Here is a 26893-nt window from a genome sequence, read left to right on the forward strand (position 1 = left end):
CTACCTCGATATCCGTGCCTTGTCTCGAAATGCCTGCATCGCCTCTATTTGCGTGTCAATCTCAAAATTTACACAAGTCACTTCAACTTAAGCCTAAAAGCATCATAATCACCATAATTATTTAAATAAATATTAAAACCTATTTTTTCATAATTTCTGGCATTTTCTATAATTTTCTCTCTATTTCTTCCTATTTTTTCTCAATAATTCCAAATTAAATATTTTTAAAATATTTTCTCAAATATTTCACTACGAAAATTTATAAAATAATATTCTTGAATTTTTGAAATTTTTCAAGAAATTTTACTTATCTTGACTTAACCTCTCCGACTCTCTCGGTATGCATGTCATATTTTCGAAACGCGTGCTTGAACTGATTTCTCGCCCAAAATCTTCGAAATATTAATAAATATCCAAATCCTATTTTTTGAGATTTTCCTGAGATTTTTTTTCTAATTTTTCTTCCTTTTCTTTCCTTTTTTTCTTTTTTTCTTTTCTTCTCTTCTTCTTCTCCCTCCCGTCTCCCCTGCTCTCGCAACTCCCTCTTTCCTCTTTCTTCTTTTCTTCTTCTTCTTTCTTTCTTTCTTCTTCTTCTTCTTCTTCTTCTTCTTCTTCTTCCTTTTCTTCCTGCTCTTCCCATTTGAGCGTGGACTGCCTTCCGCCATGCATGCACCAGACGCCGGTTGCCACCTGCAACACCCGCCACCGGCTTCGCCGGCCTTCCATACGCACGCACGCACCGCCACCGCAAGCCGTTGCTGCCGCAGCCTCCTATGTGTGCTGCCCCTACCGTTGCTGTGTGGCTGGCTTGGCCGCCTTTGGCCACTCTGGCCGCTTCCCGAGCCTCCATCGAGCTCTCCCCTTGCCGCCACACCGCCGCTAGCCTCCGCAACCGCCTTCCTCTTTGCTGCCCTACTCGTTGCCCGTCGGCCATGGCCGCTCGAGCTTGCTGGAAGCTTGCGGCCATGGCTGCCGCGAGCTGGTTGCTTCCAGCTTTCTCTCTCTCGATCTCTCCATCTCGCTCTCTCTCTCGATCTCTTGGAGCGCTGCTTCTTTCGATCAAGACTGCTGCCAATTTATAGGTAGCCATTGCATGTACATATATATATCTATATTGTTCATCATTAATTACATAATCCCTTAAATCTTACTGCCAATCTCCTTAAATCCCGCTGCAACTATTTTCCTCAAATCCTGTTGCCATTATCATTCAATTGCAGCCCAAAATCGTGGCCATTAAAGCTTCTCAGAAGCTGGTCACACACACACGCGCACATGCATATATATGTATATATAAATTATATATTACACTTTAATTTAAGAAAATTACACATTAAATCCCAAATTTCATCCCTATTATACTTGTGTAATTCCTTAATTGCAACTACGACCCTAAATCTCAATTTAATTTGCATTATAATACTGAAAATTCATAATTAATAACTTAAATTTTACTCGAAATAGACGATTTTGCCTTTGCGTCCTCTCGGGACCTTTGTTTCATCTCGAAACCACTGAAGGGTTGCTCATTACGCAAAACCGAAGCCCCCCTAGGGGTCCGTTAATTTTTCGAGACTCTCCTACAACGATTCGATTTTACAGCCTAAATGACAGCTATATTTTAGTTGTACTGAAAATCGTTCTCGATCTGATTTCTTTCGACATCATAAATCTTATCTCGGAATACTCATTGAGACCATATCATTTTCCTTAAATAATTTCACTCCAAGTCATTCCTTGCAGTCGATTCGGTACTTATAATTGCTATCAAACCAATTTTTCGGTGTTCTAAACTCATCGAAATTACTTTGCAACCTCATACGAACATGGGGTATTACATATTTTCCAAAAAAAAAAATCTCATTTTGGTTGTTTTCATCATAAACATGTTTATTTGCAGTTGCTCTTCAATGTTTTGGTTAGGGTTCTTAGCAATCGTTAGTGCTATCACCGCTACTATTGATGCTGCTGTCATTTGTTTTCCATTACCTATTTATCTTGCATGATCACCGTCAGGCGACCTTCGTCCTTTACTGGCCACTACAATCGTTTGTCTGCATCTTCTTCCAGCTGCCTTGCCCTCATCGTCCATCACTACAAGCTGCTCTCGATTGGTGCTTTGCCATTGTTGGTTGGTTCAAGCTTTACTCAGATCCTTACCCAAATCTAGTTCAGATCTGATCCAATCCCATTGGCTCTCTTCTTTTCTTTTCAAGGCTCGGGAACGAATTGTAAGCTCTTCATTGAATAATCAAATTAATTGAATAAAATATTATAAAATATTTTTTTTCTTAAAATTTCAAAGTAAATGCGTTTTTAAGTTTTATATTTTGAGAAACAATTTTTCAAAATGACAAAAATAATGCATTTTTAGTAATATTAAAATAGATACTCAAAATACAAAACTGAAGATAAATTCAAACTCAAAATTGAAAACTAAAATACAGAAGAAAACAACTCATTAGGTGGTGTTCTTCTCGTGTTTCAATTTTGAGTTTTAAATTTATTTTCAATTTTATGTTTTGAATGTCTGTTTCAGGATTACTGAAAATGCATTTTTTTTGTCATTCTAAAAAAATATTTTCGAAAATTAAAAATTGGAAAACACGTTCACTTTAAGATTTTGAGAAAGATTATTTTATGACATTTTATTCAATAAATTTGATTTAAAATAAATTATAAATATTTATTAATAAATTATAAGTTTAATCTAAAGAATTTAAAATATAATATAAAAAATATCTGATGATTTAATCATATATAATAATATATTAAAATTATAAAATATTTTTAAAATTATTTTTAATCTGACTCAACTAATAATCTTATAATAAAATTATTATTACTTATAAAGTAAAATTTGACATTAATTTTAAAATTTAGATTACCCACCACATCAATATTAAAAAAAATTATAAATCATAAAATAATAAAAAAAAATTTAATTCAAAATTTTAAAAATATCATTGAAAAGAAAAATTAAAAACAAAAACCATAATACATATTTTGGGCGTGGAGGCAGAAGAAATGGCAGTGAAGAAATGGCTGAAGGTAAAGGAAGAAACGACGAAGGAAGGAAGCAGCAGCCAAGGAATCACTGAACATCGGCGACGATGGCCGACCTCTCCGGCGGCGATAGTGATCGGAAGGCCGTGAAGCTTCCGGTCGAAGGCAACCGAAACATCCTCATCACCAGCGCCTTGCCTTATGTCAACAACGTCCCTCATCTCGGCAACATCATCGGCTGTGAGTAATAGACGCTATCTTAGGCTCCTGATTCTGATTTTGATTTGGATGTTGTTAATTATTCTGTGCCTGTTTCTGCTGGTGGCGGTGGATGGGCAGCCGTCTTGAGTGCTGATGTTTTCGCCCGGTATTGCCGCCTTCGCGGCTTCAACACCATTTACATATGCGGGACTGATGAGTATGGCACAGCCACTGAGACCAAGGCCATGGAGGATAATTCCACGCCTCAGCAGATATGCGACAAGTATGTATTTCAGTTTATGCACAAGAAGGGAGAGAAAAAAGAGAAAATCGTTTATTTCTTTGAAAATGCCATCACTGTTTTTGTTTCTTTGTGATTGGACCGTGGGAATTAACGAGAAGATATTATGGATAACGTGATTTAAGTATCTATGGCATAATTGGAGGATGTGTATTACTCAATTGCCCAAAATTTAGAGACTGGCTAAGTATTCTTTTAAATATTTTCTGCAACTGAGTGCCCATAAAATCAGAAACTAAAATGCCTCAGTGGACTGACTTGGCATGATCTCTCCGCACGACTTCTTCATTTCTCTTAAAACCCTTCCTCATATTTGGTTTGCATTTCTGACTGAGGATGGTAAATTCTTTGTTGAGCATCCATAATTGGTTCTTCAGTCTGCCTTGTTTGTACGGTGTCTTCACATCTGTTACTAAGTTCTCCTTTGAGTGTTTGCCATCTTTGATTACGTGCATGCTACATGATATCTTCCCATGATATTGGCCTTTGTCTTAATTGATTGGACGCCTAGGCAGGTTTTCGGGACTCTGGACTTAGCACAAGAGAGCCTGTGAATACTATGTCCGCATCCTTTGTATTATCAATTATGTCCAAACCGCATCAACTTAGAATCAGATATGTTAATGCTATTCAAAATTTAGCAACTCCTTGATTTGTCTGGAATCATTTCCTATTCCCTCAGGAGTGGAAAATGGTTAGTAATTGCATGGAGAATTTAGTGGCATAGAGAACTCAGAACTGGACTTGTTGAGGAGATGGTTGAAAGCAGTTTTCATGAGATTTATTGCTTGATACCATTCTGTTGTTTTCATTTGAAATGTTCCATATAGAAGTAATTGCTGGAAAATAAGATTTCTGGAGTGCTGTCCAGGGTAGCTTCTCTTGGTGCTTGCTCTCTCTATGTGGTTGGTCAAAGACTTAATGTTACCTATGTGGCCCTCCATCCTCTACTGACTTGGGATATGGTATTTCCCGTCATCCAATCACGTGATACCCTCATCACGTTGGCTGCCTCTGAGCGTGGATGGTGGGTCACCTTGGCATGAGTCTCTCTCAACTATGTGTCTTTAATGTGGGCTCACAATGATAATGGAGGAATGACACTTGAGTCCTGTTTTGGAACCACAGCGTCACAAGTTCATATCCTAAAAGCAATTTTTTGAAGACCTGGTTGACCCAATAGCGCTCCATGCTTGATCAATTTGAAATGTGACATACAGTTCTAAACCATCTAGGGTTTTGAAGACTTGGAAGCCTGGATTTTGAAGATTTGACCTTGTGGTGCCTACCTGTCCCTCCATTCCTGCTATAGGTGCAACCGGCAAGAAGCGAATGTTCTGTTCATGTGCAGTCCTTACATGGTGCCAGGTTCAATATTGGTCATTGTTTGGGTGATTTTGATGGATTTAAGTTGTTTGAGTTGTGAAGGTATATTATTTTCTGTCCTGAGGATTTTGCTCTTATATTTGTGTTTATTTCTACCATTTTCTATGTGCATTGATTCCCTTATTATTAATAGTTTATTTTTTACTGAACAAAAAATTACCAAAAAGAGAAAAATGAAGAGATGGAGAATACCAAATGCCTTTAAAGCATAACAGCACCAGTCTTTTCACTGTTGGACAATTTGTCACCATAGTTCTAGAGATGGCTTATTAATCTCTGCTACTGGATGATGTTAATCATGTTATAATGCCGCTTACAAATATATAACCCATCCATTATTAATCAACGCAGAGAAATACACATATACATGTCCACCTCATTTTTGTCGCGTTTGCACAGGTACCACACAATTCATAAGGAGGTCTATAAATGGTTTAACATAAGTTTTGATGAATTTGGACGCACATCATCTCCACAGCAGACTGAAGTTTGCCAGGCCATTTTCAAGAAACTTTTGGATAACAATTGGCTTTCTGAGAACACAATGCAGCAGGTTTGAGCTCCTTTGATGTTACATTGTCATTCTTTGATTACATGGTGATTTGGTATCTGGAAACTTGTTGGGCGTCCTTGTTTTGTTTCTAATTGTTCAATTAGTTGATGTAAGCTTATCGCCCTAGCAATCTATTTGTTGGACGAAATTCAAAGTTGAAGATCATTTATGAAGGATAAGGCCATCTGGCCATATAGATTGAATTATTGTAACTTATAATTTAAAGTTTGAATGTGTATGTTTAGATTTTAGGTTATCTCTATAATTTAGGAGATAGTATTTCCTAAATTTTAGGAGATATAATATCCTATCTCATCTCCTATTTTTTAGGAGAAAAGATAAAGAGAGGTAGAGTATTCAACTTCTTGTTCTCAGCACATTTAGATTTAATCAAGCATTACTTTTCTGCTTGTTTCATGGTATCAAAGCCTAGGTTAAGTCTCAAGTAGTTTTTCTGTCGTTTGTTTTTCCCTTTTTCCGAAAAGAAAATCATGGTCGATGCAAACCAAAACTCTACCCTTATAAAAACTTCAGCCACCAGTTCCCCAAGTGCTGTTCACCATTCGACTCCTTCACAACCCGCTCCTAACATGTCCAGCCATTCAATCGACAATTACCCACTACAAATTACTCACCTTAAGTTAAATGGGAGTAATTTTAGGGAGTGGTTTCAATCAGTTTTATTGGTGATCAAGGGCAAAGGAAAAACATGATATTTGACTGGTGCGACTCTAGCTCCTTCGCCAACAGACGCTTCTTATGGCATATGGGAGGCAGAAAATTCAACCATCATGGAATGGTTGATAAATTCCATGGAGACTAGGATTGGAAGGACATACCTCTTTCACAAAACAGCCAAGGAGATTTGGGACTCGGTGCAAGAGATGTATTTAGATTTGGAGAATTTATCTCAAAGCTTTGAGGTAAGGTCAGCCATAAGGAATATCAAACAAGGTAATCTAAGTGTTATAGATTATTTTAATACTTTGGAAGAGTTATGGCATGAGATGGATTTGTTTTATACTATTACTTGGGAGAGTGCTGCTGATAGTGTTAAATACAATAAGATGATCGAAAAAGATCAGATTTTCGATTTTCTCCATGGACTTAATAGTGATTTAGATGAGGTACGTGGCAGGATCTTAGGCACTAAACCTCTACCCAATTTAAGGGAAGTTTTTGCAGAAGTTAGAAGAGAAGAAAGCCGCAGAAAGGTTATGCTTCAATCGACTGCTGATTTGACTAACCAACATTCAGCCCTTGTTACTGTTAAGCAAGGGGATTTTGGTCAAAAATATTTCGGGAGAGAAAAGCAATGATGTGATCATTGCAAGAGACCATACCACACACGAGAGACTTGTTGGAAGATTCATGGCAAACTAGCTGATTGGAAACCAAGGAATAAACGAGAAGGTAGCAGATCAGCCTATGTGGCTGCTGCATCTGGTGAAGATGGGCCAAAACCAGGTGGAGAAAAAGGATCAAAACCAGACTTAAATCTGACAGAAGAACAAATACATACATTGTACAGGCTGCTTAGTCAAGGAACAAGATTGGCTGATTCTTCTAATCCTCAACCTACAGCCTCCATTGCTCTGCAAGGTAACCCTCACTGCTCTTTAGTGTCAAAACAGATTCCTAAGGATGTATGGATAATAGATACAGGGGCATCTGACCATATATCAAGTTCCATGGAATGTATGACCGAATATAGGCCATGTAGAAACCTGATTGAGATTTCTATGGCCGATGGTTCTACCTCTCCTGCTTTGGGTCTTGGTAAAGTGTGTATTTCAAAGTTAAAACTTGATTCAGTTCTATATGTTCCAGGATTAAGTTACAACCTGTTATTTGTGAGTAGGATTACAAGTGACGTGAATTGCAAAGTGATCTTCTTTTCATCCTACTGTTTATTTCAGGACCAAGCCTTGGGGATGATGATTGGCAGTGCTGAAGCTAGAGATGGCCTCTATTGGTTGCCCGGGAACTCCTTAGAAACTGCTCATTCGAATAAATTTGTTTTCAATGTTAGCGCTAATGCCAAAACTATGTTATGGCATAAACGGTTAGGACACCCTAGTTTCCTTTACCTTAAATTTTTGTATCCCCAATTCTTCATTAATAAAGATCACATTTTTTCATGTGAACATTGTACTCTTGCAAAACAGTCTAAGGTCCATCATTCCTTAGAATCTTACAAACCCTCATCTCCATTCCATCTAATCTATAGTGATATTTGGGGCCCCTCTAAACTCCCAAATATTTCAGGTTCTAGGTGTTTCATAACCTTCATAGATGACCACTCTAGAGCATGTTGGGTATACCTTATGAATGAGAAATCGGAAGCTAGTGGTATCTTCAAACGATTTTATCAATTTGTTGTAAATATGTTCCAAGCTTCAATTCACATTCTTAGGACTGACAATGGGAGGGAATATTTTTCTCATGACCTAACCAATTACTTGCTTGACCATGGGATTTTACATCAAAGCTCTTGCCCTTACACACCACAACAAAATGGTGTGGCCGAACAGAAAAATAGGCATCTCTTAGAAGTTGCAAGAGCAATGATGTTCATAACTCATGTCCCTCATTCCTACTGGGGGGAGGCGGTTCTTACAGCAACTTTCCTTATAAATCGTCTACCCTCCAAGACCTTGAACTTCAAAACTCCCATTGATACCCTTTGTGCCTTATATCCTCATGCTCATTTTCTCCAATCCCTTGCGCCTAAAGTGTTTGGCTGTGTTGCTTATGTTCATAATCACAGTCCTTCTTGTACTAAGCCTGATCCCAAGGCCCTAAAATGCCTCTTCATTGGTTATTCTCCTACCCAAAAAGGATACAAGTGTTACAGCCCTATGAACTGAAAATACTATATTTCCTCCGATGTTACATTCTATGAGGATATTCCCTACTATCAGTCCAACTCATCTATGGATCCTCCCACTGATCCACTTTCTACTCCCACTTTTTCACTGCCAGTGTATTCTCAAGGGGGAGAAATTATTAAAACCTCTGATAACACACTAACAATGAAATCCCCTCCTACAACAGCAGCTATAGCTCCAGCCCCTCCTACAACAGCAGCTCCAGCTCCAGCTAACCCTGAATTAACCACTGATTCTAACACAACAGTATCTGGCCATTGTTCTGGTTAGAACAATACCAAACCACCAGCTGACCCTCTGTTTGTTTATTCTCGACGACCAAAAGACCAAACTAAACTGCAGCAGTGTCAATCATCTCTACCAACGGTTGCTGGTCGTCCTTCAAAAGATGCATACAAGACTGGAGAAGAATGTTTAAAGGACAACACCGAAACAAGGGAAACTCTTAGCAAGGAGCATGACACTAGTAGTGATACAGCACCTGAGGACGGATTGGATTGGGCAATGCCCATAACTCTACGAAAGGGGGTAAGGTCCTGTGCAAAATACCCACTGAAAAATCATTTGACCTATGCTAAGTTGTCTCCTAAATTCAGAGGGTTTATTGCTAAAGTTGACAGTATAGTTGTTCCAAAAGATATCCAAGGAGCAATGTAGGATCCTAAATGGAAAGCAACGGTTATGGAGGAAATGAAGGCCCTGGTGGGAAATGGCACTTGGGAAATAGTGAGGAGACCTTTCGACAAGAAGATAGTTGGATGTCGATGGGTATTTACTGTGAAGCATAATGCTGATGGTAGTATTGAAAGGTATAAAGCCCGGTTGGTGGCCCAAGGGTTTACTCAAACATATGGGATAGATTATGAGGAGACTTTTGCACTTGTGGCTAAGTTGAATTCTATCCGGGTAATCCTTTCTATTGTAGTAAATTTAGATTGACCATTGTTTCAGTTTGATATTAAGAATGCTTTTCTTAATGGGGACTTAGATGAGGAAATATATATGAAGATCCCACCTGGTTTTGAAGGGGAGGCTGGCATAGGAAATGTGTGCAAGCTAAGAAAATCTTTATATGGATTAAAGCAGTCACCTAGGGCATGGTTCAAAAAATTCAGCATGACCTTAATTCAATTTGGGTATCAATAGGGACAAGCTGATCATATGTTGTTTGTGAAAACCATAAAATATGGGAAGAAATCTATTCTAATTGTTTATGTTGATGATATCATTGTAACAGGTGATATGATCTACAAGAAATTGAAACCTTAAAAGGGTAGTTGAAGGCGAAATTTGAAGTCAAAGATCTCAGGCTTATGAAATACTTTTTGGGTATGGAAGTGGCTAGAAGTCAAGAAGGGTTATTTGTATCACAAAGAAAGTACACTTTGGATTTACTAAAAGACACCGGGATGTTGGCATGTAGACCTACTGGCACTCCACTAGACAAGGGCTGGAAATCAAGAGAAGAAGAGGGTGATATTCTGGTAGACAAGGAGAGGTACCAACGCTTGGTGGGAAGGTTGATTTATTTGTCTTTGACTCGACCTGACATTGCCTATGCAGTAAGTAAAATAAGTCAATATATGCACTCACCCACACAAAGACATATGGATGCAATATTTCATGTACTAAGGTATCTTAACGGAACACATGGAAAAGGATTAATGTCTCGAAAAACAAAAGAAAAGGGAATTGAAGGGTTTGTGGATACAGATTGGGCAGGCTCAAATGAGGACAGCAGGTCAACAACAAGATATTGTACCAAGGTATGGGGAAATGTGGTGACATGGAGAAGTAAAAAACAATCTGTGGTGGCCCGTAGTAGTGCTGAGGCAGAGTTCCGAGCGATAGGTCAAGGAATATGTGAAGTGATATGGTTAGAGAGGCTATTGAAGGACCTAAAGATACCCTTGGCTCAACCTACAAGGGTCTACAGTGATAGTAAGTCAGCAATATGCATAGTAAAGAATCCTGTTTAACATGATCGCATAAAGCATATGAGGATAGACAAAAGTTTTTTATAAAACGAGAAATTGAAGAAGGAGGGATAGTCTCGTCTTACATTCCCACCAAAGATCAAGTAGCAGATGTGTTCACAAAGGCTATAGTGAGACCGGGGTTCGAATTTCTAATAGGATAAGGCAATCCGGCCATATAGATTGAATTATTGTAACTTATAATTTAAAGTTTGAATGTGTATGTTTAGATTTTAGGTTATCTCTATAATTTAGGAGATAGTATTTCCTAGATTTTAGGAGATAGAATATCCTATCTCATCTCCTATTTTCTAGGAGAAAAGATAAGAATAAGTAGAGTATTTAACTTCTTGTTCTCAGTACGTTTAGATTCAATCAAGCATTACTTTCCTGCTTGTTTCACTATTCAAGTCATATTTTTGACCTAATTTCATTGGATTATGTTTATGATGCAGTTGTACTGTGATACATGCAAGAGGTTCTTAGCTGACCGACTTGTAGAAGGCACATGCCCGACGCTGGGTTGTAATTATGATTCTGCACGTGGTGATCAATGTGAAAAGTGTGGAAAACTTTTAAATCCGACAGAACTACAAGATCCCAGATGCAAAGTAAGTTCATCTCTTCCTTTATGTTTGATTTTTCTATTGCCATCCCTTACTAGAAAATGCAGTCCCATTGGAGTTCTTCACTCAACGTAGCACTAATTGGTGGGGATGTCAAACCCCTCCTAACGAAAGCAAAAAGGGGAAAAAAAGGCTCGGAATTCAGAGCCTCCTGCAGGATTCTCAAAAAACATGAAATCTGAGTGTGCTTGTTTTGCATTCTCAGTTCCCTGTTTGGAACAATCCATATGCACTTAAAAATGTAGGGATGTAGCAATTTGAGTATGAATATCATGTAGTTATTACTTATGAAATGTAAACGAGAAAATAATAGCCATTAACTTTCTACCTTAATATTTCTTGTAAGTAATGCTTGATCTTGTTTGTAAGCAGGTCTGTCAAAACAAACCTCACATCCGTGATACAAACCACTTGTTTCTTGAGTTGCCTTTGTTGAAGGATAAACTAGAGGAGTACATACAACAGATGTCAGTAGCTGGGTCTTGGAGCCAGAATGCTATCCAATCAACATATGCATGGCTAAAAGAAGGACTAAAACCTCGATGCATTACACGAGATTTGAAGTGGGGAGTTCCTGTTCCACATGAGAAATTCAAGGACAAGGTTAATAAATATCCTGTGAACTATAATATTTAGTATCTTTTAGATTGTTGTTACACATATTTGTCAAATGAGAAGCATTTAAGAGATTATAAGTGGTTTCTTAGTTTTCAAAAATGATCACATTTTGTCTGAAAATATGATGATTAGGTTTTCTATGTATGGTTTGATGCACCGATTGGATATGTCTCAATTACATCATGCTATACATCTGAGTGGGAGAAGTGGTGGAAGAATCCTGAAAATGTGGAGCTCTATCAGTTTATGGGCAAGGATAATGTGCCTTTCCACACTGTAAGTATATTTTTATCATGTTCCATCTTCAACGATTTGAGATTCATTTATTTCTATTAAGACAAGAAAGTCAAGACCTTCAGAAAGCAGATGGCTGTTGCTTTTTATTGTCATATATTTGCGATTATTGATTTGGGATTTGTGCTTATATACCACATGGCATGATTACTGCCATATATTATGTTGTTTTTGTTAGATAGCTTGCATGTGCATTTAAATCAATAATGGTTGAATGCCAAAATTACACATTGGCAACTCTTCCCTCTCCCCTCCTGCCACAGGGGTGGGGGAGAAAAAGAAAACAATGGTGATATGGAAAGGTAATAAGGATTGGAATGCTAAAATTACACATTGGCAATTATTCCCTCTCCCCAATTTTTTTTTTTTTTTTTTTTTGGGGGGGGGGGGGGGGGGGGGTGGGTGGAAAGAAAAAGAAAACAATGGTGATAGAAATGGAAAGGTAATCAATATTATAATACATTGATAATGGACTCTTGGCTTGGTGGTGATGTTCTTTTGTGGAAAAAGGATTTTCTCCCATTTGGATGAAGACATGTAATAGAGCTATTGGATGGGATTAATAGTTTTGTTGCTGTTACATATAAGAGCATTGCCATTGCATCAGCCTTGACTTCCAGAGGGAAGAATGAGTCCTAATAATTTTTACCTTTTGTTAGTCATGGTGTTCAGTCAGTCCAGTGTTGCAGGCAAGGGGAATTATTGATGGTTCCAGTTTTCGAGACTTTTGTTTTCTATGGAAAGAAATAATGTTAAAAAACTAGAGCACAGAATCAAATTGTGGCTGTTAAGTGGTTCTCTAGTTTGTTAGTAGGAATAACCTAAAGGTGCCTAAAAAGATTTTGACAGTTGACTGATGGGACCTAACAGGCTGTAATTATTTGTGTGGGCTTCATTGGGATTATTATGGCTCAAGATTTGAAAATTTTCTGTTAATAATTTTTTCCAGGTTATGTTCCCATCCACTCTTCTTGGAACTGGTGAAAAGTGGACTATGATGAAAACAATTAGTGTTACTGAATATTTGAACTATGAGGCAGGTCAGTTAAATTGAGAATTTTTGTTAACTTGCTGGAGTATTTTATTACTTTGAATTGCTGAACAACAAATGAGATCTCTTCACATGAATCTGTAATGTCTTGGTTCTTCTTGTGTACTTTGTTGTCATTTTGGATTGGTCTATGCAGGGAAGTTCTCAAAGAGCAAGGGCATTGGTGTTTTTGGGAATGATGCAAAAGATACAAACATTCCTGCGGAAGTATGGAGATATTACTTGTTAACTAATAGGCCAGAGGTTGTACTCTTTTTATATTATCAGCAATTATATGCTGTAATTTGTCTACCCTGCAAATCCTTAAAAAGCCCCCCCCCCCCCCCCCCCCCCCCCTGAAAAAAAAAAAAAAAATAGGGGACTATTATTGGGAATGCTAATTCTTATATGATTTTGATAATTAGGTATCAGATACATTATTTACCTGGTTGGGTTTGCAAGCAAAACTAAACAGCGAATTGCTGAATAATTTGGGCAACTTCATCAATCGAGTCTTGAGCTTCATTGCTAAGGATCCAGGTAACTTGTTTGTTGAATGAAGCCTCCAGTCCTGGCAAATTTCTATTTAATATTATCGACTTTTAACTGGTGTTAATAGTTTTGCTGTTTCCTCATTACTCACATACACAACAAGTTTAGCAGATTGTGAAGTGTTAAATGAACAGTTCAATATGATACAAGAATTCATTCCCTTGTTTGACGTGGTATCTTTTTTCTCTAATTGACTTTTCTTCCTATCTTGCTGAAGATGAAAATTTATGTCAGTTGTTTAGCTTGTGTAGGTTCCTATCCAAACCCCTCCAATTGGGAGTTCTACTGTCTAAACCTGTGCTGACCCTGAGATATCCAAAGTATGAGGAGAAATATTTATTTTGATGTATTCTGATTCCTTGATGTAATTTTGGGTTTAATCCAGGTTAAGTTAGTATCAATTTTACTATCCCCTGTTTTGTCAAGCAACAGGTTAGAGGGGTTCCAGAGAAATTTCTTTTGGCGCTGAATAAGAGACGAACTTAGGCATTGTTTATGAATTGGAGTAAAATGTCAGAAGCTTGAACTTCACAACAAAGCTTTACTAGGAAAATGGTTTTGGAGATTCACTGTGTTGAATGTATTAGTTTTTAGAGTAAGCTGATTGCCAGTTTTTCTAGGTGTGGCCAGTGGGGTGGGGCAGGGGGGTTTCGTATATTGTCATATAGGTAGCCATAGGGGTCTTGCCATTGTGGATTCGTGGAGGGACATTTTTTGGAGTGTGGAATGTTTCCATTCGTTACATTGCTTTTAATGTTGGGGATGAATTTAGATTGAAATCCTGGCTTGATAGTTGGTGTGGTGGTCGTCATCTAAGGTGTTTTTTACCTTTCAAGTTAGCAAGAGATAGAGATGCAGGTAAAGTTCTCTCTCTTTGATGCAAGGGGCATTGTTTGGTCACTGCCATTTAAGCGAAATCTCCAGGATTTAGAAGTTGACTACATGTCCGCATTTTTTTATTACTTAATGACCAACCATCAGTTGAACAAGGGGATGGTAGTTTGCAATGGTGCCTATTAAGTGGAGAAACTTTTAACGTTTGATCCATCCTTGAAAGTAAGTGGCTTCCCCCTTGCAATGGTGCCTATTGTAGCAGACTGGTTGATCATTTATTATTATATTCTTTGGTGGCTTGCCAATTGTGAGATTTTGTTCTTGGAGTCTTTGGTGTTACTTGGATTGTGCATGCCTCTGTTCTAGATTCTTATCATTATTATTGGTTTGCTTGGTTAAGTTGTTATTTCTTATTTGTGAGGAGGTTTGAGATTGCTATGAAACTGTGTGCTTCTTTATATTCCCTGAATGGAAACATTTTTCAATTTTTTTTTGCGGCCAAAGGAGGATATCCTTTTTAGTATTTCCTCCTCCACCTCTTTTTTGGAGGATTCATTTTTGTAGATTGACAAGTTTGATGGTTTACCCATGTAGTGGGATTAAGCCTTGATATGTTGTTGATAGGTGTCATGAACCTAGGGTTCGTGATAGGTTAAAAGAGGAATTGGGGAAGAAAATTAGATTGAAGGAAGGGGGAAATCAATAAAAAGAGGGAGAGATATTAAGAGAAAGAGAGGGAGAAATAGAAGAACAGAAGAAAGGAAGAAGAACGAGAGAGAAAGAGTGGAATATTAGAGAGAAATAGATTCAATTCATTAATTCTGGATGCCCTCTTCCTACAGCTGAGGCAATATATATATAGCCTCATTTAGCTATCAGACAAAGCTCTCTAACCAACTAAGCTACAAGACAAAAAGGGAAAATAATAACATAACAACACCCATGTGCTGTAACAGAAATAACTCCTAACCAACTAAGGTAACTAATTACATTATTGTTCTTCTAATTATTCCTTGGGTCATGACAATTCCCCTCTCCTTGAGAGAGTTCTTGTCCCCAAGAACTTGCAGCAACTATTCATTACTTTTCATCCAATACCCACTTTCTCAATCCGTTTCATTCTTCTTGCTTGCTTACATCTTTAAGGCCTCTTCTTCTTCGTTCTTAGGTTTCCAAGATCCATCCCAAGCATACTTTGGCCTAGAGCTTCAATTGAAGAAATCTGATCGAGTTCAATTTCGATGCCCCCACCTTCTACAATAGTTGGCTGACCAAAATCGGTCTCCCTTTCCAATACAAGGATGGATAACGACTCTACAACCATAGCTGCCTTTACTGTGTTCCCATTCAACCCATGGCTAATCTTTGTTGCAAAAATATCAACAACATCTTGGAAATATAACGATGAAGAGTTGTAGACTTGCCTTGGGTGCTCAGACCAATGTTGTTTGTGAGCGTTGGAATTAGGGGCTACTGTGATTTCAATCCCCGATTTATTAGCTTCCAGCTCTTGTAAAGTATGATCTTTAGAGATCTCCTCATCCAATTTACTTCCTTGTTCTGAATCCTTAGTTACCATTGATAAATTGGCTTTGATTCCAGCAACAACTTCCTTAATATTGATTGATTTTTAGTTGGTTCCTCTTGATTCCATGCAAGTAATCCAGCAGCTTCTTTTTCCTTTTGTTGGCTGCAATTCCCCTCTATTTGGACTTCTTTTTCAGCAATATTAGATGATCTCTCTGCATTGGTTGCCCTATCAATCTGTTCATTACAAGTTCCCTTTGAATGATGTAATCCATCACCAATATTATCTCTGTTGCTGCCAACATCCTTCTTGATATTGCTGCCTAATTCAAAGTACCCAAGCACATACTCGGAAGTCAATGATGAATCAGTTTCCCACCTTCTTGTCTTCTCCTTTGGCTTCTCCATTTTAAGAAACTCCTCCTTGTTAAAACTTCCATGATAATCATTGAAGTATTCCGCTGAAAAATTGTAATGATACTTCTTAATCAGTATCATTGCAAACTCCTATAGCTTCTCGCAGAACATTCGACCGAATTCTTTGCACTCTTCATGTATTACACTTCTTGTTTCCTTGTCAACTTGGCGGATCCCCTTCTTCTGTTCCTTGTTGCTGCCAACTGAAAATGTAGCCTTCTTTGGCTGCCATTGAGGCTCCATTCCAACTGAAAAGGAGGCTTTCTTCTACTGCAATTGAAGGCTCTTCTGCCCCATGTATGCACTGCCTCCCCTAGCTTCACGAGTAGGACACGCAACTGGAAATGCAGCCTTCTTTGGCTGCCATTGAGGTTCCATTCCAGCTGAAAGTGAAGCATTTTGCTTCATGTATGCACTGCTTTCCATGGCTGATTTTTCACCAACAGTATATTTCGAAGACCAAGGAGCTATATACATACTACTCTTCTTTGCCTCTCCCATTCAAACAAAGTTAACCAGAATTCAAAGTCGAAACTACCCTTTGTTTACCTTACTAGCAGCCTAAAATTCGATTGGAATCACCTCCTATCCTATTACGCTTGCAGAAATTCGAACACTGACTGTCGGCTTCACCACTGGATTCAGCTAGCTCGAATTTGCTTTTCCTTCCACGTTCGGCCTCAGCTTTCAGCCCAAGCTCAATCTCCGTAGCCTTAGGAAAGTGATCGGTGAGTAGTTGTCGGAACTTCCAGTTCATTGGACTCTAGAATTCGCTGCTCAATCAATTCACCGAAGTTGCCGAAAACACTGTCGGACCAGCCAGGCCAAGTCGCCTTCAATCCTTCTCAACTTGGACCTTAACTATGGAAATTGATTTCCCTGCCTTACACTCAAATCAAAATCGCAGCCAAAGAACAGCTACTGCCCAATCACCGTCCAGGGCTCTCAGCACAATTTGCAATCGCTTCCGATTCCAAAATCACTGGACCTCACTACTAGTTCAATAGCTACACCCACTCTCGAGTCCAAATCACAACACCTACTGTATCGAGACACTCCAGAATCAATTCCGAGATTCAACCAAAAATCTCTTGGTTGTTTCTTGGTCTCGAATGCCAAATGCACCAGAATATTGGAATTGCGCTAGATCTCTAGGAATCACCTTTGAAGTGAGTTTCGTCCTCGCCTTAAGTAACCTGACTCGCCTCTGACACTGCTACTTGAATTCACCGGACGATGCGCAACTGCAGGCCACGAGCTTTCGAGAACGCATTTGACGGATTCCCTCACCAATCGTGAGCATTGTCTGTTCGCAACGCTTCGCCTCACCCAGAATTGCTTATCATCGTCTGGGTCGGACTTGCCTCTCACTGTCAGGGTCAGAATGGTTGACCAATCAAAGCGGCAGCACCAACAACACAACTGATTGAATTCGCGCTCGCCTCACCCGATCACTGTTCAACGATCGGAGGACCACTGGCTTTGTTGTAATCTTCTCGGAATCACAGCGAAGCTCACCTGATAGAATTCGCCAAGACACAGCTATCGTCGATGATCAACGATCATCGGAATTCCCACCACGCTTTCGCTGCGTCTTCAATTCCGAGTCTATATTTGATCGAAGGAACTTGCCTTTTGGATTAGTTGGCTCTGGATGTGCTTCAGCTCTGGATCGCCTACAAATTTGACTTGGACTCTTACTAAGATCGCTTGGTCAGCAGTCGCCTACGAACTGCTTCAAGATCGCCTAAATTCTTTTTCTAAGATCACCTTAATCACAACACAGTGGTTGAGATCCAGCCCCTCTGTTCTGCCTTAATCAGCTGCTAAAATTTCCGTAATCACAATCAAGAAATGATCGGCTCACCTCTGAGTTTGCCTTCAAAATTCCAAACCGAACTGCAATTCTAGAATCACCGTTGAGGATCGCCTTGCTCTGATACCATTTGTCATGAACCTAGGGTTCGTGATAGGTTAAAAGAGGAATTGGGGAATAAAATCAGATTGAAGGAAAGGGGAAATCAGTAGAAAGAGGGAGAGATATTAAGAGAAAGAGAGGGAATATTAGAGAGAAATATTATTCAATTCATTAATTCTGGATGGCCTTTTCCTACAGCTGAGGCAATATATATATAGCCTTATTTAGCTATCAGACAAAGCTCTCTAACCAACTAAGCTACAAGACAAAAAGGGAAAATAACAACATAACAACACCCATGTGCTGTAATAGAAATAGCTCCTAACTAACTAAGGTAACTAATTACATTGTTGCCCTTCTAATTATTCCTTGGGTCATGACAATAGGTTTGATAGTTTGTAGCTTCTGTACATTGTTTCCCCCTTATGGCTTGCTACTGTTTCATCATTACTTTTTTACTTATTTAAACAAAAAGAAAATAAAAAAATAAGTTGAATTTGCTACATTTGCAATTGGCGCTGTATGTGTAGGTGAGTAGGTCGTCATTAATCAAATTATTCATTTTTTGTAGCAAACTATCGTTTTGATTCTTGGGTATTTGTATTGGTGTGTCATATGAATGTTTTTGACCTTATCCATTAGGGAGGCTAGGTTGTGTTGGGGAAGCAAAAGTAAAATAGCCTTCTTTTTTGGAGCCTCTATGATTGACTTGCCTTCACCTGGTGGGTGGGGTGGGGTGTATGTGTGTGTGGAGGAATTAATAGACTGGAGATGGTAAGAGTTCTGCACTTTCTAGAGTCATTTGGAAATGATAGTTTACTTAATGGCTATATTTTCTGTTCTGCCATTTTAGGCTGTATATGGGTGGCATTCTGTTTGAACATAATTTTACTTGCAGCCATTGGCCAAGTGTGCATACAACACCTAAACTGGCATGTAAATTTGAAAATTATCGTTCTCTGAATGTAAACTATTCAACTTAGATGCTGCATAGCAAGTGTGAACACCATTTATTTACTTTTGCACAACTTAAGCATTAGTGGTCTCTCAGGGTCAGGCTTATCTCTTTCACAAAAAGAAGGGATGAAATTTAGATGTGAGGATATGATGAGTTGATTATTTGTGAAAAACAAAGTAAAATGGAATAATTAGAGCCCTTACTGGAAATTACAATTTACAACTATACCATGATGTTCATAATCCTAGGTGGGTAGGTTGTTGATAATGAAATTTCTTACATTCTCTTGGGAGGACATAAGTAGGGTGGGTCAAGTAGTAGTCCATTTGTCTCAACTCTGTCCTTACCCCACCTCAGGTTATACTTAAACTCCTGATTCCTGCCTGCCAACTGTTAAAATCTTGTCATGCTCCTGTTATGGGTGGTTGCCAGCTTTCCTGAAACTGCCATCTGTAATTGATGGAGTTAGTTATCTATTCGCTTCATTGTCCATTGTGGTCATTATTTTGATTAGGTAATTAAAATCAGAAAATATCATCAGGAAGTAAGGTGACACTAATCTAGCTGATGTTCTTTGCACTTCAAGTTTTAATGCTTAAATTGCATTATTCTTACTATTCTTTTCCTCATGGGCTGGAAATAATTTATATATTGCTGAATTTTGCTTGTCCTCTGCTGAGAGTAATTCTTGTAGAGTGGATTTTAGTTTCTCTTGGTTTTTTTCTTCTGATTGCCCCTCAACCTTAAATCAAAATTCTGTAGCTGCGGAAGATAGTAAAGGGGTAGGTTATAGCTCCATTATTCCTGATGCAACGGGAGCAGAATCACATCCTTTAACAAAGAAATTTGGAGAAAAAGTTGGTGATTATGCACAGCAGTATTTGGATGCCATGGAGAAGGTGATTCATCCCCTACTTTTCAGTATTGTTCTAGCCTGGAATGTTGTGTCTCTGGAAATGATGTTTCATTGTGTGATTTGGATCATAGGTTAAACTCAAGCAAGGATTGAAGATTGCAATGAGTATTTCGGGTGAGGGAAATGCTTATCTGCAAGTAAGCCTGCCATTTTTCTCCAGTTTGGCATTTTTTACAATTCTCATATTTCACTTATCAGAATAGAACCTTATTTGCAATTTGTTTGCAGGAGAGCAAATTCTGGAAGCTTTACAAGGAGGACCAAACTTCCTGTTCAGTAGTTATGAAGACTTCAGTAGGGTTGGTTTATATCCTTGCATGTCTGTTAGAACCTTTTATGCCATCTTTTTCCCTGGAGGTAATTCTGATGATCTGTGGCTACATCTAGTGACTCTGGATTTCGTGAACATGGTGTTTACCGAAGCCAGGATGCTTTTGCCTCAATGTCATTAGGTACTTAAACAGCTCAATTTGCCCCCTGATATACACGATTCACTTTCTGATGGAAAAGGTGATATTGAAAAAGCAAAGAGGCCCTGGGAATTTGTACCTGCCGGACACAAAATTGGAACTCCAGAGCCATTATTCAAGGAACTGGTATTGGTTAATTTGCAAGCTTGTTGTGGATTAGTTGTTTCTTATGGTGTCCTTGGTAGCCCGCTTATTTGATGGTAACATGGGGTGTCCGCAGAAAGATGAAGAAGTAGAGTTCTTCAGGCAGAAGTTTGCTGGAAGTCAAGCTGATAGGATTCTGAAGGCAGAAGCTGAAGCCAAGGAGCTTGCTAATCAATTAAAGAAGACAGAAGTTTCAGGTTATAGCCTTTAAACCTTTTCCTAACTTGTTAATCTTGTGAAAACTTCTTTTCTCTTCTTTTATTTTATGGATTTGCTGTGGTGAATATTAAATTTGGAACTTCTGTCTTTCTTACGTTTCAGTTGCACTGATTTCCCCCCCCCCCATTTTGTCTGATTACATGAAATGCATTATACTGCCTTTATTTTCCTTTGCTGCATTGTCTAAGAGGCTTACTTATGGTCTAGGTAAATCATATCTGAGGTGCTAATAGGTTGAATGATTTTATCACTATTTTGCATCTGAAGGTTGGCCTTCTGGACCTTAAAAGTAAGAAGATTTTTAATAGTTAATCTGTGTACTTGTGTGGAACTTAATGCTCTAGTTGAGTTTTGTGTAATGTTTTGGTTCTGATTTAATTTGTGTTTGGTTATTAACTAGTTTTTAATATGTCATCACATGGAGGTTCTCAAGGGACCTCGTGTCTTTCCATTAACCATGGTGGATCTTGGGGTTGTATCATTCTAGTATGGGTAGGTTGTTATAGCTTAACTTTTCGTTTTGTTACCATAATTAATGGAGTTTAGCATGGGGTGGTTGTGGTTATGAAGATTAATTTTAACAAATATATATAAATTAACACAAAAAAAAGAGAGTAAAGGAGATGGCAATCATGACGATTTATAGTGGTTCAGGTTATTCCCGGCCTACATCCATTCTTCTAGCTCCAATTAGAGATTTAGATCCACTATCTTGAAACCACAAGATATAGCTGCTAGTTGTAGTTAGAGTTGGATAATGGGCGAGCCGAGTGTTAGGACTGAGGGGTATTTTTGTAATAAGTAGAAGGAGAATGGAAGGCGGGAGAGAAGGTTACAACTAACTAACCTACCTATGAATAAATAAGGGAAGAATGCAACAGAAGGCAGTTTTTGAATGAATACAAACTCTCTTCTTTCTCTAGTCTATTCTCTCATCTCTCCCTATCTCTTTCTTCTCTCTCCCTAAATCTTTTCTAACGGAATTTCCCAGAAATTCCGATTCATCTCCAGCCCATTTAAGGGGCTGGACAAGTGGTATCAGAGCTAAGCCATCCTCGGTGGCTTCTGGCGTGCAGTTTAAAATTGACGGAAGGTCCGACTCAGCAACCACGGAAGCATGGCGGAAGGAACACGCCTGAAACAACTGGAGCTTCGCCAGAGAATCTTGATGGATTAATGGGCCAGACGCAAGAAGATGTGAGGGCTCAACGAGAAGACATGGCGATCCAAAGGGAGGATATGGCGATCCAGAGGGAAGATTTAGCTGCCATCAAAGACAATATACGGGAGCTGGAAAAGGGCCAAGAACGGGCCAACTTTTATGGGCAGAAGATAGATCGCATGTTTGCGATCATGTCGACATGGCCACAATTTCGATCACAAGAAGAGTCGGTTCCAAGAATGGAGACCGACGTAAGAGGCGATGGAATATTACCGAGACTAGGAGGCACGGAGGAAAGGTATGCATGGGAATGTGAAAACCATGGCAGGAATTCCGGGTCAAGAATTGACGGGGGACACCCGCCAACGCCAAGATTGGAAATTCCGATCTTCGATGGATCAAAACCACGATGGTGGGTACGACAATGTGAAAGATTCTTTGAATTGTATCGGATAGGAGAAAAACAAAGAGTGACAATGGCCGGCCTACCTGGATGATACCGCGGATGCGTGGTATCAAAGTTGGAGGCAATCAGAAGGGGGATGGGTGACATGGACCAAATTTTCCAATGAATTGTGTGGTCGTTTTGGCAAACGGAATTTGGCGGATACGGTGGAAGAATTTAACAAACTAAAACAGCAAGGATCGGTCGAAGATTATTTGAGGCGGTTTGAGGAATTAAAGGCATTGATAGGAGCAGCTCATCCGAGCTTTCCCGAGTCATACTTCGTATCGAGTTTCATCAGCGGACTCAGAGACGATTTAAGATCCGTAGTAAAGATGCTAGGGCCAGTGTTGGTAAGACAAGCAGCAGAGAAAGCACGTCTCCAAAAAGTAACATGGGAGGCAGTATTCAAGAAGAATAGGCCATGGCCGCAAGGAGGGTCAGCCGTTAACAGAGGGGGAATTTCTTTCGGAGGAAGCAATTTCAAACCGAGCGTGGGAGGAACAAACCAAGGAGGCGTTAAGAATGGAAATGGAATAGGAACAAACAAGAATACGACAATGGAGCAGAAGCGCCAATTAGGCCTATGCTTCAAATGTGGAGAAAAATATGGACCTGGCCACCAATGTAAGAGATTGATGTTAAAAATGGAAGCCTCCTATGATGAAGAGGCAGAAGAAGATACAGAAGAAGAGCTGCAGATTGAGGTAGAACAAGAAGATGATGGAGGGCAAATCTCTTTTCACGCGTTGAAAAGGGGCCCTACAGGGAAGATCATACAAGTTAAAGGGCAGGTAGGAAAACGAAGACTAACGGTGCTGATTGATAGTGGAAGCATCCATAGTTTTGTGAATAAGAAAACAGCCCAAGATCTCAAGTGTGAAATGACCAGAACCAACCCACTCAGTAACTGTCGCCAATGGGGACAGAATGTACAGCAACCATAAATGTTCAAATTTTAAGTGGGTAATGCAAGGAGTAGAATTTGTGGCAGACTTAAGAGTCTTGGAGTTAGGGGGATGTGATATCGTATTAGGGGTTGATTGGATGAAGAATGTAAGTCCTCTAACATTTGATTTTAAGAAGCTGGAAGTGACAGTGGAGGTTGAAGGCCAAAAGCTGACACTGATGGGAAGCCTAGATCAAGGGGAATGTAAACTAATATTGGGAAGGAGGTTACACAAGTTAATGAACCGAAAAAGGGAGCAGATTGAAGAATTATACTCTATTCAGGCAATAGAGTATGAGGAGGAAGAAGATGACAGTCCACAGTCCAGGGGAACAGCAACAGCTACACTGCAACTTCTTCAAAAGGTAAACACTAATGATCCCTTGCACTTATTATTGCATGAATTCTAGGATCTCTTCCAAGAACCAACTACCCTACCACCCCAAAGACCTTTAGACCATGCTATCCATCTTAAACCCAACACAGAACCTGTAAACATCCGCTCCTACCGATATAACCTTGCCTAGAAAACTGAAATCGAAAAACAAGTAAAGGACATGCTAAACAATTCTATCATACAACCCAGCCAAAGTCCCTTCGCCTCTCTAGTCCTCCTTGTCAAAAAAAAAGATGGCACTTGGAGATTTTGTATAGACTATAGACAGCTCAATTCCCTTACCATAAAGAATAAATTTCCTATTCCTATCATTGAGGATTTATTAGATGAGCTCAATGGTGCTGCCATTTTTTCTAAATTAGACCTAAGAGCTGGTTACCACCAGACCCATTGATACTCCTAAAACGGCTTTCCGAACACACCAAGGGCTTTATGAATTCACTGTCATGCCCTTTGGATTGACCAACGCACCAGCCACATTCCAATCATTGATGAACCAGATTTTCAGTCCCTACCTTCGCAAATTTATACTTGTTTTCTTCGATGACATTCTTGTTTACAGCCCATCCCTACAAACCCATATATCCCACCTCCGAACCACTTTTGAGATCCTACGAGTTCATCAATTATATGTCAAGATGTCTAAGTGTACATTTGCTCAAGAAGAGGTGGAGTATCTAGGCCATGTCATTTCAGCTAATGGAGTGAGTACAAATCCTAAAAAAATAGAAGCAATGGTGAATTGGCCGAGACCTAAGAATGTGAAGGAGTTTCTTAGGCTTGACGGGATATTATCGAAAATTTATCAGAGACTATGGATTGATTAGTCGGCCTTTAACAGAGCTGTTGCGGAAGGACAACTTCCATTGGAATCCTAAAGCTGAAGCAGCCTTCGGAATTCTTAAATAAGCCATGACTCAAGCCCTTGTTTTAGCTCTCCCAGATTTTTCAAAACAATTTGTGGTTGAAACTGATGCTTGTGATTATGGGGTGGGAGCAGTTCTCATGCAAGAAGGGAAACCTTTAGCCTACATAAGCCAAGGGCTAGCCCCCAAACATCTAGGCTTGAGTGTGTATGATAAAGAATTGATAGCAGTATTAGTAGTAGTGGAGAAATGGCGTCATTATTTAGAGAATAATCAGTTCGCGATTAAAACGGACCACGAAAGCCTTCAATTTCTACTCCAACAACGATTACACACTCATTTACAGCGAAAAGGCGTTTCTAGACTATTGGGATTGGATAATACAATACAATATAGAAGAGGGAAAGAGAATTTAGTGGCAGATGCGCTGTCCAGAAAAGAGGAAAAAGGAATTTATCAAGCTATATCAGCTGTCACTCCCGAATGGGTGAAAGAGGTGGTGAGAAGCTACGACCAGACACCTTGGTTGCAAACATTGTTACAGCAGTTAGCAATAACACCTAATGCACAGCAGAATTACACATTGGTTGGGGGACTCATCCGGTTCAAAGGCCGCATTGTTATAGGGGAGGACGACCAGCTGAAGTTACAAATTCTGAAGGCCATGCATAGATCAGCAGTGGGTGGACATTCAGGGATAAGAGCCACTTACTATCGGGTGAGGCAATTTTTCTATTGGCCAGGATTAAAGAAAACAGTGGTGAAATATGTGTTGCAATGTGATATATGTCAAAGATGCAAGCATGAAACAGTGGCCTTACCGAGTTTATTATAGCCACTACCAATCCCAGATCAAGCATGGGAGGATGTCTCAATGGATTTCATAGAAGGCTTACCAAAATCGGAGGGAAAAGATACAATTTTGGTGATTGTGGATCGCTTAACTAAATTTGCTCATTTCATGAGTTTGACGCATCCATTTACAGCTCCAGAGGTGGCCAGATTACTGTTGGATTCAGTGTTTAAAATTCATGGAATTCCCAAGACTATTGTGTCCGATAGAGACAAGATCTTCACCAGTAAATTTTGGCAAGAATTATTCAAGAATTTGGGGGTGGGTTTACACTTATCTACAGCCTATCATCCAGAAACGGATGGACAAACAGAGAGAGTAAATCAATGTCTAGAAGCCTACCTTCGATGTATGTGTTTTGCTATGCCTAAAAGTTGGCACCGCTGGCTATCACTTGCTCAATGGTGGTACAATTCCACATATCATACAGCTATTAAACTGACCCATTTTGAAGCTGTGTTTGGGTATTGTCCACCGTTACTTCCTGCCATTTCCAGTTCCACTGCTACAATGGCGGATGTGGAACAATATTTTCAAAAACGGAGAGAAGTATTATTGGAACTTAAAAGAGAATTGGCGACAGCCAAGAGCAGGATGGTACACTATGCAAACAAAAACAGAAGTGAGCGGCAATTCAATGTGGGGGATGCAGTGTTTTTGAAGGTTAAACGATTTTTACAGCCTGCTTTTACTAAAGGTATTGTCTCTAAATTCAGTCCCAAATATTTTGGGCCTTATACAGTCATGGAAAAGATAGGAGAGGTGGCCTATCAGTTGCAGCTACCAGAAAACGTGAGAATTCATCCGGTATTTCATGTATCGTTATTAAAGAAGTCTAGAGAAGGAACAACAGCTAGTGAAGCTTCACTGCCACCACCAGATGAAGAATTATCAACTGCTGTCTTACCAAGGATGGAAGAGGAATCAGAGGAGCCCATTGAACCTCGAGCAATCATAGACAAAAGGGTGATCTACAGACGAGCTGCCCCTATTACGCAAGTGTTGATCCGATGGTCCCATCTACCACCAAACCAGCCAACTTGGGAATACCTGCCAGACATATTGACAAGGTTTCCCCATGCTATCAGTTTGCTCTAAATTCTTGAGGACAAGAATTATTTCATCGGGGGGGGGGGGGGTTGTTAGGATTGAGGGGCATTTTTGTAATAAGTAGAAGGAGAATGGAAGGCGGGAGAGGAGGTTACAACTAACTAACCTACCTATGAATAAATAAGGGAAGAATGCAACAGAAGGCAGTTTTTGGAATGAATACAAACTCTCTTCTTTCTCTAGTCTATTCTCTCATCTCTCCCTATCTCTTTCTTCTCTCTCCCTAAATCTTTTCTAACAGAATTTTCCAGAAATTCCGATTCATCTCCAGCCC

At 39.3% G+C, this 26893-nt stretch overlaps 1 protein-coding gene across 2 annotated transcripts in view; it reads left to right on the top strand.

Moving 5' to 3' along the window:
• Positions 1 to 3020: 3020 nt before the first annotated feature.
• LOC127807887 (probable methionine--tRNA ligase) overlaps positions 3021 to 26893 on the top strand; it is a 30619-nt gene continuing 6746 nt past the window's right edge. Inside the window, exons 1-14 of one of the 2 annotated variants that reach the window (XM_052346079.1) lie at positions 3021 to 3246; positions 3346 to 3490; positions 5294 to 5447; positions 10770 to 10925; positions 11313 to 11543; positions 11691 to 11834; positions 12802 to 12892; positions 13040 to 13146; positions 13308 to 13422; positions 19851 to 19987; positions 20076 to 20141; positions 20233 to 20361; positions 20457 to 20600; positions 20695 to 20815. In XM_052346079.1, coding sequence (XP_052202039.1) covers positions 3114 to 3246; positions 3346 to 3490; positions 5294 to 5447; positions 10770 to 10925; positions 11313 to 11543; positions 11691 to 11834; positions 12802 to 12892; positions 13040 to 13146; positions 13308 to 13422; positions 19851 to 19987; positions 20076 to 20141; positions 20233 to 20361; positions 20457 to 20600; positions 20695 to 20815 — 1873 coding nt within the window. In that variant the 5' untranslated portion in view covers positions 3021 to 3113. Of the gene's footprint in view, positions 3247 to 3345; positions 3491 to 4743; positions 4937 to 5293; positions 5448 to 10769; positions 10926 to 11312; positions 11544 to 11690; positions 11835 to 12801; positions 12893 to 13039; positions 13147 to 13307; positions 13423 to 19850; positions 19988 to 20075; positions 20142 to 20232; positions 20362 to 20456; positions 20601 to 20694; positions 20816 to 26893 lie in introns of those variants that run through there. The other variant, XM_052346080.1, reaches the window with a different exon arrangement.

This window comes from Diospyros lotus, chromosome 8 (genome assembly GCF_014633365.1).
Source record: "Diospyros lotus cultivar Yz01 chromosome 8, ASM1463336v1, whole genome shotgun sequence".
Taxonomy (NCBI): Eukaryota; Viridiplantae; Streptophyta; class Magnoliopsida; order Ericales; family Ebenaceae; genus Diospyros; species Diospyros lotus.